This window comes from Labeo rohita, chromosome 19 (assembly GCF_022985175.1).
Source record: "Labeo rohita strain BAU-BD-2019 chromosome 19, IGBB_LRoh.1.0, whole genome shotgun sequence".
In the NCBI taxonomy this organism is placed as follows: Eukaryota; Metazoa; Chordata; class Actinopteri; order Cypriniformes; family Cyprinidae; genus Labeo; species Labeo rohita.
In genome coordinates, this window is record NC_066887.1 from 20391570 (window position 1) to 20410584 (window position 19015).

At 36.4% G+C, this 19015-nt stretch overlaps 1 protein-coding gene across 1 annotated transcript; it reads left to right on the forward strand.

The window, feature by feature from the left end:
• Positions 1 to 9175: 9175 nt before the first annotated feature.
• On the forward strand, positions 9176 to 15991 carry LOC127181297 (alanine and arginine-rich domain-containing protein). The gene is made up of 2 exons (XM_051135967.1): positions 9176 to 9547; positions 15181 to 15991. The coding sequence occupies exons 1-2, from the start codon at positions 9356 to 9358 to the stop codon at positions 15472 to 15474; spliced, it is 486 nt and encodes a 161-aa protein (XP_050991924.1). The 5' UTR covers positions 9176 to 9355; the 3' UTR covers positions 15475 to 15991.
• The last annotated feature ends 3024 nt before the right edge of the window (positions 15992 to 19015 follow it).

Here is a 19015-nt window from a genome sequence, read left to right on the forward strand (position 1 = left end):
CACTCATTATCCCCTAAATGGCGTAAGCATTTTACTAGATTCCTTGTTTGAAAATTGTCAAACTGTGTTATTTGCGGCATTTTAAATGACAGAAAGTGACATCAGTTGCGGCACTCGTTATCGAAAATTCATTTAAGTTACACCGTTTAGGGGATAATGAGTGCCGCAACTGACTGCGCTCTCCATCGTACAACACCGTTTAGGGTGGAACTGGGCAAGTTCTATCCTGGAGGGCCGGTGTCTCTGCAGAGTTTAACTCCAACCCTGATAAAACTGACCTGAACAAGCTAATCAGTGTCTTCAGGTTTACTAGAAAGTTACAAACAGGTGAGTTTTATCAGGGTTGGAGTTAAACTCTGCAGGGACACCGGCCCTCCAGGATAGAGCTTGCCCAGATCTGCCCTAAACGGTGTTGTACGACAGAGAGCGCAGTCAGTTGCGGCACTCATTATCCCCTAAACAGCGCAACTTAAATGAATTTTTTTATTTTGTATTTTACTAGTTTTATTTAAAAATTGTCAAACAGCGTTATTTACGGCATTTTAAACGATAGAAAGTGCCGCAAGTAGCGGCGTTCATTATCCTATAAACGGTGTTATTCAGAAGTATTTTTTTTTTTTATTTTGCATCATACTATTTTTTTTTTAATTGAAAATTGTCAAACAGCGTTATTTACGGTGTTTTAAGCCTACAGAAACGACAGAAAGCGATGTCTGTTGCAGCACTCATTATCCCCTAAATGGCGTAACTTACTTTTTTTTTTTTTATTTTGCATTTTACTAGATTCCTTATTTGAAAATTACCAAACTGTGTTTTTAATTGACAGAAAGTGACATCAGTTGCGGCACTCATTTTTTTTTTTTTTTTTTCGATTTTAAATTCATTTAAAATTACACCGTGTTTTTAGGGGATAATGAGTGCCGCACTCACTGAAAATTCATTTAAGTTACTCTTTGTCGTACAACACCGTTTAGGGCGGAACCGGGCGGGGGCTATCCTGGAGGGTCAGTGTCTCTGCAGAGTTTAACTCCAACCCTGATAAAACTCACCTGAACAAGCTAATCAGTGTCTTCAGGTTTACTAGAAAGCTACAAACTGGTGAGTTTTATCAGGGTTGGAGTTAAACTCTGCAGGAACACCGGCCCTCCAGGATAGAGCTTGCCCAGATCTGCCCTAAACGGTGTTGTACGACAGAGAGCGCAGTCAGTTGCGGCACTCATTATCCCCTAAACGGCGTAACTTAAATGATTTTTTTTATTTTGTATTTTACTAGTTTTATTTAAAAATTGTCAAACGGCGTTATTTACGGCATTTTAAACGATAGAAAGTGCCGCCAGTAGCGGCGTTCATTATCCTATAAACGGTGTTATTCAGAAGTTGTTTTTTTTTTTAATTTTGCATCATACTAGGTTTTTTTTTAATTGAAAATTGTCAAACAGCGTTATTTACGGTGTTTTAAGCCTAATTTAGGCCTTCAGGTTAGGTCGGTATTTGGTCATGCAGCAATTTAACTGAGGTTACCACAACTAACGTTACTACTTTTGTTGCGGTTGTTGTTTAACGTTACATTTTCTCACTCACCACACGACAGGAGCGGCTGACTCTTCTTCTTCCAACAAATCCGCGAATCCGTGAGTTGTGGCCTCTAGTAGACACTCATGGCACATGGCTTTACTCATGGTAGTAGCCGCATCGCTTCATCGCTCGTTTGCAGCGTTGATTCGGGCGTATTTCTTCTCTTCTCTATAATCATCATGTAGCGTGCGGTGGAGAGCAGATTCTCCCAGTCGATTACACTTTTCGTCCCATGGATTTCCATTCAGAAAAGCAAACGCGTGCAAAAGTTTGGCGTTTCGCTGCATAGGCCTATTTCACAATATGGCGGCCGAGAATTTAAGTAGGGTAGCGGTACTTCCGGTTGCGCCGCCGCCCGTCACGATCGTCATTCATTCATTCATTCATTGTCAGTGCGAGTGCGAACGCAAACTCGTTTTCTTCCAATCATTAACAAATTTACCAACAATAAGAATAGCAGATGTTGTCCGTTTTGTTGATAGTTTTCAGGGATGTGAGGTGATCAAAATTGGACGGGGATTATAAATACTTTTTGGAGCAATTTATATTTGATTATCAAGGTATGTGTGTTATGTTAGACAGCTGCCATGTTATCACCGAATTATCAATGTTGTGTTTATGGATGAATTTAAAAGTGGCTTATTAATAGTAAAAATAATAATAATAAAAATGTCCCGTTAATAACTGTTTATTTGTGTGTTTGGACAGTTCAGTCTCAAACATTATTGTAGGGAAAGTGGTAATTAGGGCCAGGTGTTATAGGTCATTAAGAAAGCATAAGAAACCACATCAGCTTAAGGTAAATACATTCAGGATTTAGGTAATGATTGTTTATAATGCATTACTTGTCTCAATGTAAATCGTATCAAATCAATGTATCAAACGTAGCGATTAATTCTAGCAGTAAGAGCACCATCTGCAGTTAGGATATATATATATATATATATATATATATATATATATATATATATATATATATATATATATATATATACATACATACATACATACATACACACTACAAAACTGACTAGTTTTAGTCTCCGACGCTCTGTCCAAGTAGGGCTCGCTGCAGCCTGCGGTGGACATCCAACCCCGCCCACGTCCACTCATGACGTCAGACGCCACGCCCAGACGCCAATAACGTCGAAAATCACGCTCATATCACGCCCCCGGTTGTTTCGGGGATCTATATAAAATAATAGGCCATTGTCCTTCGTTTTACTAATACACGTTTTCTTATTTGTGTAAAGGATGTCTAGACTAAAATGCCACAACTTAAATCTAATATATTCAATATGTCTAATATACGGAGCTGATTCATGACAGCCTGTAATAGGCTTGCATTGACTACATTAGGCTAATTGTTAATAAAAACCTTTAAACCTTACCTTGTGCATTTATGTAATGAGATAAATTCACATTTATTACGATCGATTTTAGGCGAATTTTAAATGCAATGTAATGTTTAAAGGGGACAGTTCGATTTTGGTATTGTAAAATTATGTAAAATTATTGTAAAAGTTGGTATTGCATAATTGTCAGCTATTTTTTTTTAAAGTGTTCCACTTATCACAAAGTGTTAACATTTAAATGACAGAATCAACAGTTCTCCATATGCAGTAGGCTACACATACATAGGCTAAATAGAGGTTGATTGCTTTGATAGTTTAAACATGACATTGACCTTCAAGCCTTGTTCATCACAACTTGATATGAAATTTGTCCAGGTCCTCCGCATATTCGATGAATAAAAAGACATACATTTCTTATTTCGACATTTTATATTTATTATTTTACAAAAATAATTCAATTTAAAATGTTACAAAAATATACACTACCAGCCAAAAGTGTTTGAACAGTAAGATTTTTGTTTTTTTTTGTTTTTTTTTTAAAGAGTCTTCTGCTCACCAAGACTGCATTTATTTGATCCACAATAACACAAAATTTATTCTATTTGAATATATTTTAAAGTGTAATATATTTCTGAGATCAAAGCTAAATTTTCAGCATCATTACATCATTACAGTCTTCTGTGTCACTTGATCCTTCAGAAATCATTCTAATGTGCTGATTTGCCGCTCAAGAAACATTTCTGATTATCATCAATATTTAAAGCAGTTGAGTACATTTTTTCTGGATTCTTTGATAAATAGAAAGATCCAAAGATCAGCATTTATCTGAAATAAAAAGGCTTTTGTAACATTATACACTATACCATTCAAAAGCTTTAAGTCAGAGTGTGTGTATATATACATTATAGAAGTAATAGATTATAGAAATTAATACTTTTATTTAGCAAGGATGCTTTAGATTGAACAAAAGTGATGATAAAGATTTCTATTTCAGATAAATGCTTCTAAACTTTCTATTCATCAAAGAAACCTGAAAAAAAAATCTACTCAGCTGTTTTCAACTTAATAATAATAGCAATAATAATAATAACAAGCTGCAAATTAGAATATAGAATGATTTCTGAAGGATCATGTGACTGGAGTAATGCTAAATGTCATATTTGAAATCAATGGAATTAATTACATTTTAATAGAAATATAGAAAACTGTTTCAAATAGAAAAAGAGCTATATTAAATCGTAAAATCTTTTTAAAATGTTACTGTTTTTGCTATACTTTGGATCAAATAAATCCAGGCCTGGTGGGCAGAAGAGACTTCTTTAAAAAAGACATTACAAATCTTACTGTTCAAAAACCTTTGACTGATTGTGTTTAACAAAATATGTGTTCCAAATATCATAAGTCTGAGCAGTTGAATGAACAGTTGAATGATCAGACAAACAGTTCTTGTTATGCAGTACACATACATACATACAAAGGCTACACAGAGAGATTCCTTGCTCTGAAAGATTATTCACAGGAAATGGCTTGAGGCCTTGTTCATCAAGACAATTTGATATGAATGTGTCCAGCTCCTCCAGATACTCAAAGATGAATAAAAAGACGTCTCTTGCTTCCCCCGGTAGTCTTTGATGGCATTCTGTTGATTTTTACTGTCCATCTGTAGAAAGGCAGGACCTTTCACCACCCCACAGAATAACTCACAGCCACTCTGTTTCCAGCACCATGATGTAACTTCCACTTTATGTCCTCTTGGTGCTCCTGATAAAAATAGAGAATACATATGTGCTGGAAGGTATATGTGTCCACTAAAAAGTATTTACCTCATCCTTCTCCATACAAACATATGTATGATTTATATATTTATTTATCTATATCAATATCTAGAGAAATGCTCTCACCATACCTCCATGTACCATTGCATGGCTTATGTGGTCCTCCAAGTGAAATGTAATGACTCATTTTCTTTACTGGTAAAACTGCAGCAGGGACCCCTTAACCCGGCAGAACTGCCCTGCATCAGACTTGGACTGAAAATGTGTAGAATGCACAAAAACATTGACAAACATTATGTGATCTTTCCATTAATATAGAAGAATACAAAGATAATTTGTGACATACACAGAATTATCCAGCAAGACGTAGTGAAATGATGTGGTCACTCGTCTGATTTACTGTGCATGGGTACTGTGATCAATGTTTATCATTAAATATGTCATATGTATGTGAATGTTTTGTGTGGGGGGCCAGGTAAGTATATATGTGTGAGAGGGATGAAGTGTGTCTGAGTGGGTGAGATTACTGTATTGTGTGGGGTCAGTTTATAAAAAAATGCACATTGATTCAGCATTCACTTTATGTCATAAGACGTAGATAGATAGAATAGATAGTGCACTATCTATCTATTCACACATGTATGTATATATGTATTTGTGTGTGTGTGTACACACACCTATGTATGTATACTGTTGTGGCACCAAAGTGAGAGGCAAATTCAGTCAAATGTCTTTTATAAATTTATTCTTTGCAAAGAAGGTCAGACAGTCATACAGAAACACAGGTTACTGCAGAGTGCGACCCAGAAGGGAGGGTTCACTCCAATTTATATCTCTTCCCTAGCCTTCAAGGTTACATCTCCTAACTGGTAACTTTCCACACATAGTAAGAGTCAGACAAATACATTCTGCTACATCATACTCCCCATAAAATGAATGCTGAATGAATGTGCAGTTCGCCAAAACACAAACACATAACACTCATCTAACCCACGTACGCACACATATAACGTTAATATATATAAATATATATGTAAATTTGTTGTTAGCTAAGTAATAACATGTCTGTGTGAAGTTTAAAACATATACTAAGCGTGCCGAACTGTTGTTTACGTACATGAACACAACGACGCACACATTCTTAAAAGTTGTCAATGTTTTTAGTTATGGTAAAGATCAATGATATATTTTTTATTTACCCACACAGCAAACAACTTATTTTTAGTGGTTAGCAAACGATACAAATTATCTTCTTATTGATGCTTCTTCCTTTTTTTTTTTTTATTAATGCTTGAACAACATGTACAAAAGTGCCAAGGGTATACACAAAAAATATAACAAGTACTTTCATGTCATGTGAACATAAGTACATAAACTACACAAAACTAAAAAGAACCAACAAATAAAATAAATTAAAAAATAAATACAAGAAAAGAAAATACATACAAAAATAAATTAAATTAAAAAAAAGAAAATGAAATGACAGGCCTTGCTAAATCACAAAAACTTAAATGAATCAAACAAACGCAGAGTTTATATAGCTTTTTTGTTCGTACTCTCCTTGATAGTACTTATATAAATATCTAATTCTTTAAGTACCAAAGAAAAAGAGGTTTCTGATTGCTAAATTTACAGTGATGAATATGAAACTTAACAAGCATAATCAAGAGACTGATAATGTAAGCCTCATTTTCCAGCTTCTTGTCATAGTTCAAAAAACCAAATATTACATGTTTGTATAGTTGAAAACACTTTCTAGAAACCTCCCACCATAGCCTCTTTGTATACTGACAATGCCAGAAAATATGAGGTACTGTTTCTGGGTGTGATGTACAAAATGAACAATTTACATCTATTTCTTCAATAAATCTGTTTAAAAACTGCTTAGCAGGGTAAAACTTGTGCAGTATCTTAAATGAAATTTCTTTCATTTTATTTGTAATAAGATATTTATTAGGTAATACCCAGACTTTCCTCCAATCAATATTTCTGATAAACTTAGACCAATAGAAAATAACACGTGGTTTACTAACAATTTCTTTTTGAAATAATGAACGTATAGCCTTATTATTATTTTTTTCCCTAGGTGAAAAACAAATTCTAGAAATGAGTCTTTTCGAAGCTTCGCAACAATGGACCCTGATCTCACTTCCTATATCCGGTAAGCGAGGCAGTGTATCCCCACTTCCGGTCCCATCGCAACGCAATGAAATCTAATGGGAGAATCCTCTCTTTCCTTTCTTTTGTCAGTGTTACTGCAGTGTGTTTGGCTGCTTTTATTCTAAACAATAACACACTGACTCAGTTCTCACAATTTCCTGACACAACACGGATGAGATGCGTGGGATGAATTAAGGTCCTTCTAAAATATTACTCGGGAGCACTTTCGCCGAGTATGCATTTCGACCTGAGGATGTTTAGGCCTACATCTCATATCACCTGCTGAAATGTTCCTATTAATATATTTCTCTTCCAAATGTGCATTCTGAATAATAAATACATTTAACCTACTGCAGTCAATTTCGTCTTCTCATTAACAATGTCTTTCTCATCATATTTTATACCTGTTTACATTAAAATACATTTTAAATAAACACCCTTACAAAATTAACCATGGATTTACTATAGTAAATGTACAATTGTACGTTGCCTTAAAGAAATAACAATGTTGAACATTTTAGTTAATTAATCTTAAACATTATAACGCGTTGACAGCGTGATTTGAGTATTATTTAAGAATTTTGGCATAAACGTGAATTACATACAGTGAAATGACTGTGAATGAAAAATGACAGAATAAAGACTAAAATTTAATACAAATGAATAAATATGTTGATTCTGATCTTATTCATCAGGTCTCACACACACTGCAGCATTGACGCAGTGTGGTGAAATCACAAATGTTTAGGAGCCATTGGTTTCTCAGATCGGTACGTTGGATTAAAACGACAAGTTCCGTTGCGTTTGGAAAATTCTGTGCACAGTGATCATCAGAATATTTCGTTCCCTGTCTCTGAAAATGTCCGGAGTTTGAAATCAACCTGCAGATGCTCATTTTAACAGGCTTTTATTCAACTAGTGATTACAGCATATTGAAAAAATATACATAACCGGAAGAATCAATGCACTGCTTCAACAAGCGCTTCCGGTGTTCAATTCCGGTGCGATAAATGTCCATTGCGTGACCGCCTGACGAGGAGACGAGTGAAGAATCCAGAATGTTCGATGAAGTGGAAAAATAAACAAACCGGTTGGGTTAAAATTCAGTGGTGAAAGAACCCCTAGAGTCCATTTGAGCCAGCATGATCAACCCAACTGTGTGTTTACAGTACCTCAAACAGCCCAGAATTTTGACCCAGCACAATTAACCCAACAATGTGTTCACAGAAATAACCCAGCACTTTTTAGAGTGTAAGAGCCAGGTTGACAGACAGACATATAAGAGAACAAATTGTTGAATAAGTCATTGTTTTAGTTTTCTTTGCACACAAAAAGTATTCTCATAGCTTCATAAAATTACGGTTGAACCGCTGATGTCAAATGGACTATTTTACGATGTCGAACTACCTTTCTGGGCCTTGAATGTGTCTAAGCAGGGTCAGAAAGCTCTCGGATTTCATCAAAAATATCCTCATTTGTGTTCCAAAGATGAACGAAGGTCATACGAGTTTGGAACAACATGAGGGTGAGCAGTTAATGACAGACAATTTTCATTTTTGGGTAAACTGTCCCTTTAATATTACTTCCCAATACTTTCACATGTGAATTAACCACATGGACAATAGTAATTTTCTCAAATTGGCTGAACATTCTAAAGGACACCAGAACTTAAGTGTTAAAGTGTTTAACGCATGGCAGAGGTTCTGAAAGAGAACTGAAAGGCTAGACTCTCTTTTCACGGATGAAGAGAACTTGGTCCCATTCTGTCTCTGTGAATGCCTGTAACGTCAAAGACTTTGTTGGTTTGATCTATTGGGTTTAAATATAGCTTCAATTGTGTCTTCACTATTTTTGTCCCAAGGTGGGATGTATTGCTTATTTGTGCAGGTTGCTTGGGAAACGCAGAGAGGACATGACAGTATGCGGCTCCACATGGCCATGTTCGTCAGCAGTTCACAACCACTGACTTTGTGAGAGGAAAATATATTAGTTAATACTAATATCTGCATAGGATCAGAATCAAAGCTATGACCTGACAATGTGATTTGTGATCCATTCAGTCCACAGAGGTCCACTCACTATTTACCATCCTGGCACTGCCAAGGACATTCCAGTCGTCTTCACTAGTACTTCCCGCGAAGCCATAGCAACTCCATATCCACACGTCATCTATTCAACTGCATTAAACATTTACAAAGCTCATGGCAAATCAGAAACACTACAGGCGAGGATGACGTCAGTCTTTCTACGTCACTCCTTTACACATAAACAGACTTACGTCGCATGCAAAATAAGAGTGTGCGCATTTATGGCGTGGCAGGGGGTGAAGGGAGGGAGTGTTTTAAGTGTCCATCCCAGAACGGATTTACCAGTAGTGGACAGAGTGACAGAGAGATAAAACACAGAGTTGTGTTTCAGTGACAGAGCTGTATCTACAGCTGACAAGAAGAACAGAGAGCTCTCTACACCTCATCAGCACATCTAGAAACAATGGAAGTAGTTCTTACCAGACTAAGAGATTTCTCCTGTAAGGAAACTTCTTTTGATCACAGTAAAGCAGCAGTGATGTGCAGGGACCATTCGTCATCCCAGGAGGTGTGCAGAGGGACGCGTATGGCTGGAGAGGGGGATGCAGGCCGGCTGGACATTGAGACTGCACTGGCCTGGCTGAGGAAGGAGCTGGTAAGATTTCATCTAGTACAGTTTACTACGTTATCTGTCATTTGGACACAAATATGAGGCAGTTTTGTTTTTCCAAGATAACAATTTGGCTAGAGCATAGGCATAGATCCAAAAAAAAAACAACTTTAGGAAAATATTGAATTAAAATATTATTATACAATGCTTTTATGTTTTTCAGGTATAACTAATTTCAGGTATATAATTTCTTATAAAATTCAAATGCATACACTCAGTCAAATATTTCTGAACGGTAAGATTTTACTGTTTTTTTTAAGAAGTCTCTTCTGCTCACCAAGCCAAAATACAGCAAAAGCAGTAATACTGTGAAATATCATAATTATCATCAATATTTAAAACAGTTAAATTATTTTTTTCTGGATTCTTTGATGAATAGAACGCTTAGAAATCTTAAAAAAGCTTTTGTAACTTTATAAACTGTACCATTCAAAAACTTGGAGTCAGTATAATTATTATTTTGGAAAAGAAATTATAGAAATGAATACTTTTATTTAGCAAGGATGCTATAAATTGATCAAAAGTAATGATAAAGACACTTATAATGTTACAAGCTTTCTATTTCAGAAAAACGCTGTTCTTCCGAACTTTCTATTCATCAAAGAAACCTGAAAAAAAATACTCAGCTGTTTTCAACATTATAATAATAATAAATGTTTTTTGAGCAGCAAATCAGAATATTAGAATGATTTCTGAAGGATCATGTGACTGGAGTAATGATGCTAAAAATTCAGCTGTGAAACCACAGGAATAAATTACATTTTAAAATATATTCAAATAGAAAACAGTTATTTTAAATAGTAAAAATATATTTAAAAATCTGCTGTACTTTGGATCAAATAAATGCAGGCGTGGTGATTAAAAATCTGGCAGTGTGCATTTTTATTTGTCTTATATTTGACAAATTATTTGTTTAATATAAAAAAAATTCTTATATTTGAATGACTAAATATGTTTTATATGTAAATTATAGTTCTAAAGTGTGTTTTTTTGTAGGAAATAATGCTTTATCAAGGATGCATTAAAGCGATGAAAATTGACAGTAAATATTGTACATTATTACAAAGGATTTCTATTTCAAATAAATGCTTTTTAACTTTCTATACATTAAAGAATTCAGAAAAATGTTCTCAACATTGAAATGTTTCTTGAGCATGTAATCAGCATATTACAATGATTTCTGAAGGATCATGTGACATTGACGACTGGAGTAATGATGCTGAAAATTCAGCTTTGTATCACAGAAATAAAGTAGAAAAAGGTTATTTTATACTAATAATATTTCACAATTTTGCTGTTTTACTGTATTTTTGATCATATAAATGCAGGTTTAACTGGTGAGCGTAAGAGACTTATAATATAAGAAATGTATAATTTTTACTTATTTTATTTTGAGTTTTTCCTTCTCCCTGTGTATAATGGGTGTCCTGGGTGGTCTAAGCATTTCATGCGTGTCTATTGTTGTAGACACAGGTCATGTTGTTTCAAACTCGCGTAAAATCAAAGGTCAGCTTGCGTCTTTACTCCTCATGCGTAAAAAATTACGACTGTCTCGTCATTAACATTCATGTTGCGACCCTTACAACGTCCCGGGGGTTAAATTCTGAGCAGGCCCATTCTCAGGAAATATATTGCTTGGCATTTACAGCCTCTGTACTCGTGACTTGTCATGGCAACCTTTCACACAAAAGACGCCACAGAAACCCTATAAGACAAGCTAATATTATGTCCCATTGGTGTAAATTCATCATTTCAGTACTTCTGTGACTTTAAATCTAAATCATGAACAATGTTTATTATTCACAATTCCTTTAGTGACAGTTTAGCTGTAATTGATTCAAAATGTTTTTTGACTAAATGAGAATAAGAATGGATATGTGGTTGTTTAAGACTTAATTCTGGAGTTGGGTAAATTAGGGTTACTACTTGTTATTCCATATTCTGTATTCTGCTCATTAATTAAATGAAACAGATGAGTACCTTGCCTTTCTGGCATTCACATTATTGTTCTTTTCCAGCCTTAGCAAAGTCCTAATGACTCCAACGAGTTTTAGTGTTCATTTCCAGTCAGCATTTACGCCAATTCATTCAGCTGCCCACATAAATAGTGTTGTTTTGTGCTTTCCCCTATAGGAAATCAGGTTTAAATTGAGTTCCATTAAATGTGCTTCAGTGAAAGAGAAGAAAAACACATAAACACACTCAAGCAAATGTACTGTTCACTCTTATACATGAGCGGTTCAGTCCCCAGGAAGGGTTTCACCTGCTCCAACAAAGTTCATGTCCTTTTCTTTGATTAAACCTTTCAAAGCAGGTTCCATTATTAGTCTGCCAGTGTAATTAATGCAGTTTTTGGCGGGAACACGTTTTGTTTCGTCCTTTCTGCTGTCAGAAACAGGCTCGTGAAATGTACTGGAATGCAGGATATTATTTCCTCTCAAAGCATCCAATTAGACCGCCATGGCCACCAATAAAAAGTGCAGAAAGAAGGGAAAAGACATTTGCATCTGAAAAAGACATTGCCCGTCTAAAATACTTTCAACTCCCGCTGTTGAATGCAAGGATAAGAACTTACTCAGCATAGTAACACCTTAACCTTGACCTGATCATTCTGGTATGAATATGTGAATTTGTTAGAACTGTAATGTTTGTTCTGGTCACTCTTTTCAGAGGCTTTGAATGTCACAGCTTTCCCAGTGTCTCACAGTGTTTATTTTCTTGAGATTTAGTTTAGAAAGATGTTCTGGACAAAGAGCAAAATGTAAAGGCATGTTAAGGCAGAGAATAATGCTTCTTAAACCGTTTGATAGAATGAGGTTTGAATGTTGATTTGAATGTTTTTAGAAATACGGTTTGGATGATTTATGATTTGGATATGCAAAGTAGGCCTTACCTCAGCTCTGTATACCAGTGTGACTCACAAAGCGACCTCCTTAAAGGCTTTTTATAATTCTCACACTGTGTGAGAATTATAAAAAAGCCTTCAAGGAGGTCGCTTTGTAGAAAAAATTCTGGCAGTTTTTAGGCGCTTTGTGGATTCCATTAGTTTGCCGTCAACTTCTTAAAGGGGTCTACACAATACTAAAGCTTTTAGTTGAGTATATTTGTGATATTTAAATGTATAATACGGGTTTAGAAAGTTTTTGTCGTTTTTTTTCCCATATTCTAGTGCAGTTATAGTTATCTCCCGAGTGCAACTTCATTTATACCGTGTCATTTTGGTTAAATTTTGGCGGTCAAATAGGATCCTTTAACTGTCAACATTGTAGGGGAGCATGAAGCACGGCTCATATAAGTTATTTTCAAAACAAGCAGGTTTCTGCTGGTCAACATGGCGAATTGGTGAGACCAACTTGAACACGAGTGAAATCTACGTGGGCATCGGGGAATTTTCCGGCGTACGTGAAACAACCGATCTCACAGATTTAAATAACTGGATATCGCACACGAAATTTTGCTGAATAGCAGCAGAAACAACCAAACGTCCAGATTTTTGAATAACTGGATTTCGCACACTAAATTTCGCTGAACAAAGGCGGAAACAACGATAGCACATATTTAAATAACTAGATATCGCACACAAAATTTTGCTTAACAGCTGTGGAAACAACCGAATGTGCAGATTTAAATAACTTGATATCGCACACGAAATTTCGCTGAGGCGAAAACAACCGATAGCACCGATTTAACTGGATATTGCACATGAAATTTTACCGAACAGCTGCAGAAACAAATTAATGTGCAGATTTAAACAACTGGATATCGCGCACGGAATTTCACTAAACAGTGGCGTAAACAACAGATCGCACAGATTTAAAAAAAAAAAAAAAAAAAAAAAAAAAACAAGCCATTGCGCAGACTGGATATTGCACACGAAATTTCACTGAACAGCTGCAGAAACAACGATTGTGCAGATTTCAATAACTGGATATCACACAGGAAATTATCGCTGAACAGCGGTGGAAACAATTGATTGCGCAGATTTAAATAACTGGATATCCAGTGTTGGGAAGGTTACTTTGGAAATGTAATAGGTTACAGATTACAAGTTACTTGATTTAAAATGTAATAAGTAGTGTAACATTTCAATTACTTTATTAAAGTAATGTAACTTATTACTTTTAATTACTTTTTGATTACTTTTCTAAATTTCTAATATGTTCAACTGTTAATCATTTTGAAACATTTAAACCAGGCAGAGTTAACCTTACAGCAGCACTCAACACTGATTACTGTCAGACTTTCAAAATCCTTTATCACTTGAATTAAGATTATAATAAGTAAGGGATAATATATATCTTTATTTTGCAATAACAACTGGCTGAATGTACATTATCTCACTTATTACACAGCTGCTTGATAGATTATTTAGATGTTTTGTGTCAAAATTATTAGTTGATCTGAGTTGAAATATTTGAACGCAAAGCTTCCATGAAGAAATCAGTTGCTAGCAAACATATGTGCGTGGGAATCGGGGAATTTTCCGGCGTACGTGAAACAACCGATCTCACAGATTTAAATGACTGGATATCGCACACAAAATTTTGCTGAACAGCTGCAGAAACAACCAAATGTGCAGATTTAAATAACTGGATATCGCACACGAAATTTCGCTGAACAAAGGCGGAAACCGATCGCACTTAAATAACTGGATATCGCACATGAAATTTTACCGAACAGCTGCAGGAACAACCAAATGTGCAGATTTAAAAAAACTGGATATTGCACATGAAATTTCACTGAACAGTGGCGGAAACAACAAATTGCTGGGATGAAAATAACTGGATAGCGCAGACGGAATTTCACTAAACAGCGGCAGAAACAACAGATTGCGCAAATTTAAATAACTGGATATCACACCCGAAATTTCGCTGAACAATGACGGAAACAACCAATCGTGCAAATTTAAACTGGATATCACACATGAAATTCCACTAAACAGCTGTGGAATCAACCGTTCACAACAGATTAAAAAAAAAAAAAAAAAAAAAAGATTGCCCAGATTTAAATAACTAGATATTGCACAAAAAAACATTGCTGAACAGCGGCAGTAACAATCGATCGTGTAGGTTTAAAAACTAACCGATTGCGCAGATTTAAATAACTGGGTTTCACACACAAAATTTCATCAGAAAAGAGGCAGATTGTGCTGATTTAAATTGCACACAGAAATTTGTTTAACACCGGTAAACATGACCGCAGCTTGACTTCGACATAATGTAACTTCTGTGGTTACAAAAATCTTGTTGATCACTGTTGAAACATTTAACCTACTTTAGCCTACATATCTCAGCAAATTACTCCCAACATTCTGTTAGGACTTCCTTGCCAACTATTCAAAGACTGAATCAGCCGGACTGCATTTACACCAATAAAAAAGTGAGATATGGCTCCTTGAAGTTATAAAGGTTCATGTTCACTTTCTGTAGTGTATTATGCAGAAAAATGATCACTTAAAACAGCAGTTTTTATTCATTTTAGAGTGTATAGAATTATAATTGCCTTGAACGCATATATTTGCTTATACAAAATACTGTTAAAAAGTGTACTGACTTTGATGTGCTCATCTAAAAATAACTAATTTAAAGCATAAGTAAAAACATTTCTCTGCATTATAGATGGAGATGCGTTCTCAAGACCAAGCTTTGATTCGCCAGCTGATGGATCTCCATGATGGGATTCAGGAACTGAAGCAGGAGTGTGCAAAAGCCATAGAAGATGAGGAGGAGGAGCAGGAGGAGGAACCGTGTTGGGACTCTGAGAGTGAGGGTGGGGGAAGCAGTATGTCCTCCTTCTCAGGAGAAATGAGCTTTTACCCTTCTATCTACTCCTTTAGCACATGTATGAGCCCCGCTCCTCTTGCAACCTACCTGCCCAAACGGGCCTTTAGTAGACGCAGCTCTGTGCCCTGAAACCTTCAGATCACATGTGCTTGATTAATACAACATGTTCCAATATGCATGTTACATTAGTGTTGAGTCTCACAGAAGAACAAATGATGAATTCCTTATGTGAGAAATTTTGTAATGACGTACAGGACACAACCTGAATAACACAACTGCCTTACATTCAGAACATACTTTAAAGTGGAAAAGTTAAACGGTTTACACTGTGAGAAACTCGACAAAGTCTTTGGTGATAGACTACTACTCTACCTGAATGCACTAATAGAGATTTCACAACTGAAGTGCCTGACACTGACAGCAAAAGAAAGTTACCAGAATAGTGTTTTGAAAGATGAACAATGAACAACTCGTTCAATTGTTTTTAGAGTCATTGCACAGAAATTAAGATTTTTTTTTTCAAGATGTGAACATATTCACTGATAATCTAATCTTTCTGAGACAAATATCAACTAATGATATGCTATGCCATGCTTTGACATCATACTAGTACCACAAGTATGATAATAAACACGTACAAACCTGATCAGTGTTGAGAGTAATTATTTCAAAATGCGCAATGAGTTTAAATCATCAAGACATTTTAATAAACAGATGATGACATTTATGCACCCAATGCATATACTATGCTAATAATTCCATATGTTCAAAGCTGAACAAACATCAACACTTGGTTTTTCAGTCATACAGCAGATGGTCACATAATCTCATAAGAACAGATATGAGCTACATCGTCTATACACAAATTAATCATAGAAATTGTAGCTATGTCTAGCACACTTTTAAAATAAGTCTCAGCTAGCCTTCTAAAGGCTAGTTCCCTTTACATTTGGTATTAACGCGTTTGAATCCGAGCAGCATTATATATAATCCTAGACCAATGTGATTTTAGTGATTTGATTATAATGTGTCTTGGGTGCATTTATACCTGTGGTTAAGTGCTTTCCAATTGAGATTCGATCACCAAAAAATGTATGTTAATGCCAAGTGTAAAGGGGGGTATACATAGTTTTGGGTACAGAACTCAGCACCCAGTTTGATTGATATTTGGTCAAGTTTTCACACAGATGAAAATGTTTTCAATATTTTTCACAACAAGACATTTGAACAAAGGGCCAGCAAAGTGCACTCCAGGACTGGAGAGTTATTTCCGTCACAAACAGGTTTATTTCCACTCCTCTACACGCATCTGCTCTCCAGTGCATTGTTCTCTCATTAGACCTTGCTCTGCTCTGTGGGGTCACAGGTGGTCAGTGCTGTCAGCATCCAGGAGCAGAGATCCGTTCTCCCGTCTGAGCCTCTGAATCTCCTTATTGAGTCCCAGCAGAGTCTGAGCCAGCTGACGATCCTGAGAGCGCATCTCCAGCTGCGTGACAATCACAGCAACAGATCAGACACATTCACATACAAATACACATATCTATCCATCTAGCCGTCCATCCATCTTGCTTTTTCTGTAATTCCATCCATCCATCCATCCATTCATTCATCCAACTATCCATTCATTTTTCTGTCTATCCTTCCATCTATCTATCCGTTTATCTGTCTATTCATCTATCCATCCTTCCATCTGTCTGTTCATCCATCCGTCTATCTATCGGTCTGCCCATCTATCCTCCATCCATCCATCTATCCATCCATCCATCCATCTATAGTCCATCCATATATCCATCCTCCATCTATCTGTCCATTTATCCATCCATCCATCTATAGTCCATCCATATATCCATCCTCCATCTATCTGTCCATTTATCCATCCATACATCCACCCATCCATCCATCATTCCATCTATAGTCCATCCATATATCTATCCATCCATCCATCTATCTATAGTCCATCCAGATATCCATCCATTTATCTATCTGTCTATTCATCTATCATCCTTCCGTCTGTCCGTCCATCCATCCATATCTATCTATCTATTTATCCATCTGTCTGTCTATCCATCCATCCATCTATCTATCTATTAATAGTCCATCCATATATCCATCCTCCATCTATCTGTCCATTTATCCAACCATCCATCCATCCGTCTATCCATCTATCTATAGTTCATCCATCTATCTATCTATCCATCCATCCGTCTATGCATCTATCTATAGTCCATCCATCCATCTATCCATCTATCATCCATCCATATATCCATCCTCCATCTCTCTGTCCATTTATCCATCCATCGTCCATCCATCCATCCATCCATCCATCTATAGTCCATCCATCCATCCATCCATCTATCTATCTATAGTCCATCCATATATCCATCCTCCATCTCTGTCCATTTATCCATCCATCCATCCATCCGTCTATGCATCTATCTATAGTCCATCCATCCATCTATCCATCTATCATCCATCCATATATCCATCCTCCATCTGTCCATTTATCCATCCATCATCCATCCATCCATCTATCTATAGTCCATCCATCCATCCATCCATCCATCTATCCATCTATCTATCTATAGTCCATCCATATATCCATCCTCCATCTCTCTGTCCATTTATCTATCCATCCATCCATCATCCATTCATCCGTCTATCCATCTACCTATAGTCCATCCATCTATCTATCCCCAACCAACAAAAAAAAGGAATAAAAGGAATTGTTCTACAGGAATAAAACAATCCAACAACCCACTTAGGAGGTAAAGGTATCAGTGATTTTTAAACTTACCAGTTCTGATCTTAACCAAGTTATGGCTCCATCAATTTTGGCTCTCCGAAGTTCTTCATTTACTTGGAAACTCTTTCCAATGGGATGAATAGCTGTCTCAGCAGAGGTTCTCGGTTCGGCTGATGTTCTGAAAGCATGCAACAGCTTGTTTTTGATGTTCTCCAGAACCATGATGGACACCGAGTCCTCATACTGAGTGTCTGCGTTCATTATGATAGCCTGTCGAGCAATAACCACAAGCACAACTGAGCTCTGGTCCAAACGTGCTTCTGAAAGGACTGAGTGCTTTTATACCGCTCCAGTATTTTTCATCGCCTTTTCTTCCACCCAACTGAAGCATGCATCCATCCTTTCACATAAGTTTTCCTCCTTCTTTGGCACACTGTCTCTTCTAACTAAACTGCAGAGATCGATACAGGGATTCCTTCCCGGATTTGAAGCATGTTTTTGTGTCTCTCTCTCTTGCTCTGGGACCAGCTTGTTTTGTCACTGTTTCTATGGTAACACGGCCCCTCCACCCCGTCCCCGTCAGTAACCCCAATAAGAATGGAGGGACATTGTAGACAAAGACTATTGTTGCATTTGAAGACCTGAAAAGATTCCCCTCCCCTTCTCCTTCATTCTGCTCCTCTAAGCCCCCATTCAAGCATTGTGTGAGAAACAGGGTGTGAGAAAGATCTCAGTCGCGTCTTTGTGAGGCATCACTGTCTCTGTTTTACAGCAAGTTTTCTCTGACCTTTAGACTGGTTTTAGCAGCTGAAAGATCTCCCTTTCAACGCCGCAAACAAATGAGCGGTTGGGAAGTCGGACACCGTGTTACTCAACAGTTTGTTGAGAGCGAGAACGTTTTTATCACTTTTGCAGATAAAGAGATGG

Bases quoted from the DNA above. Each gene is read 5' to 3' on its own strand.
- LOC127181297 (XM_051135967.1), top strand. From the start codon at position 9,356: ATGGAAGTAGTTCTTACCAGACTAAGAGATTTCTCCTGTAAGGAAACT. The intron at 9,548-15,180 runs GTAAGATTTCAT...TCTGCATTATAG, and splicing joins CCTGGCTGAGGAAGGAGCTG to ATGGAGATGCGTTCTCAAGA.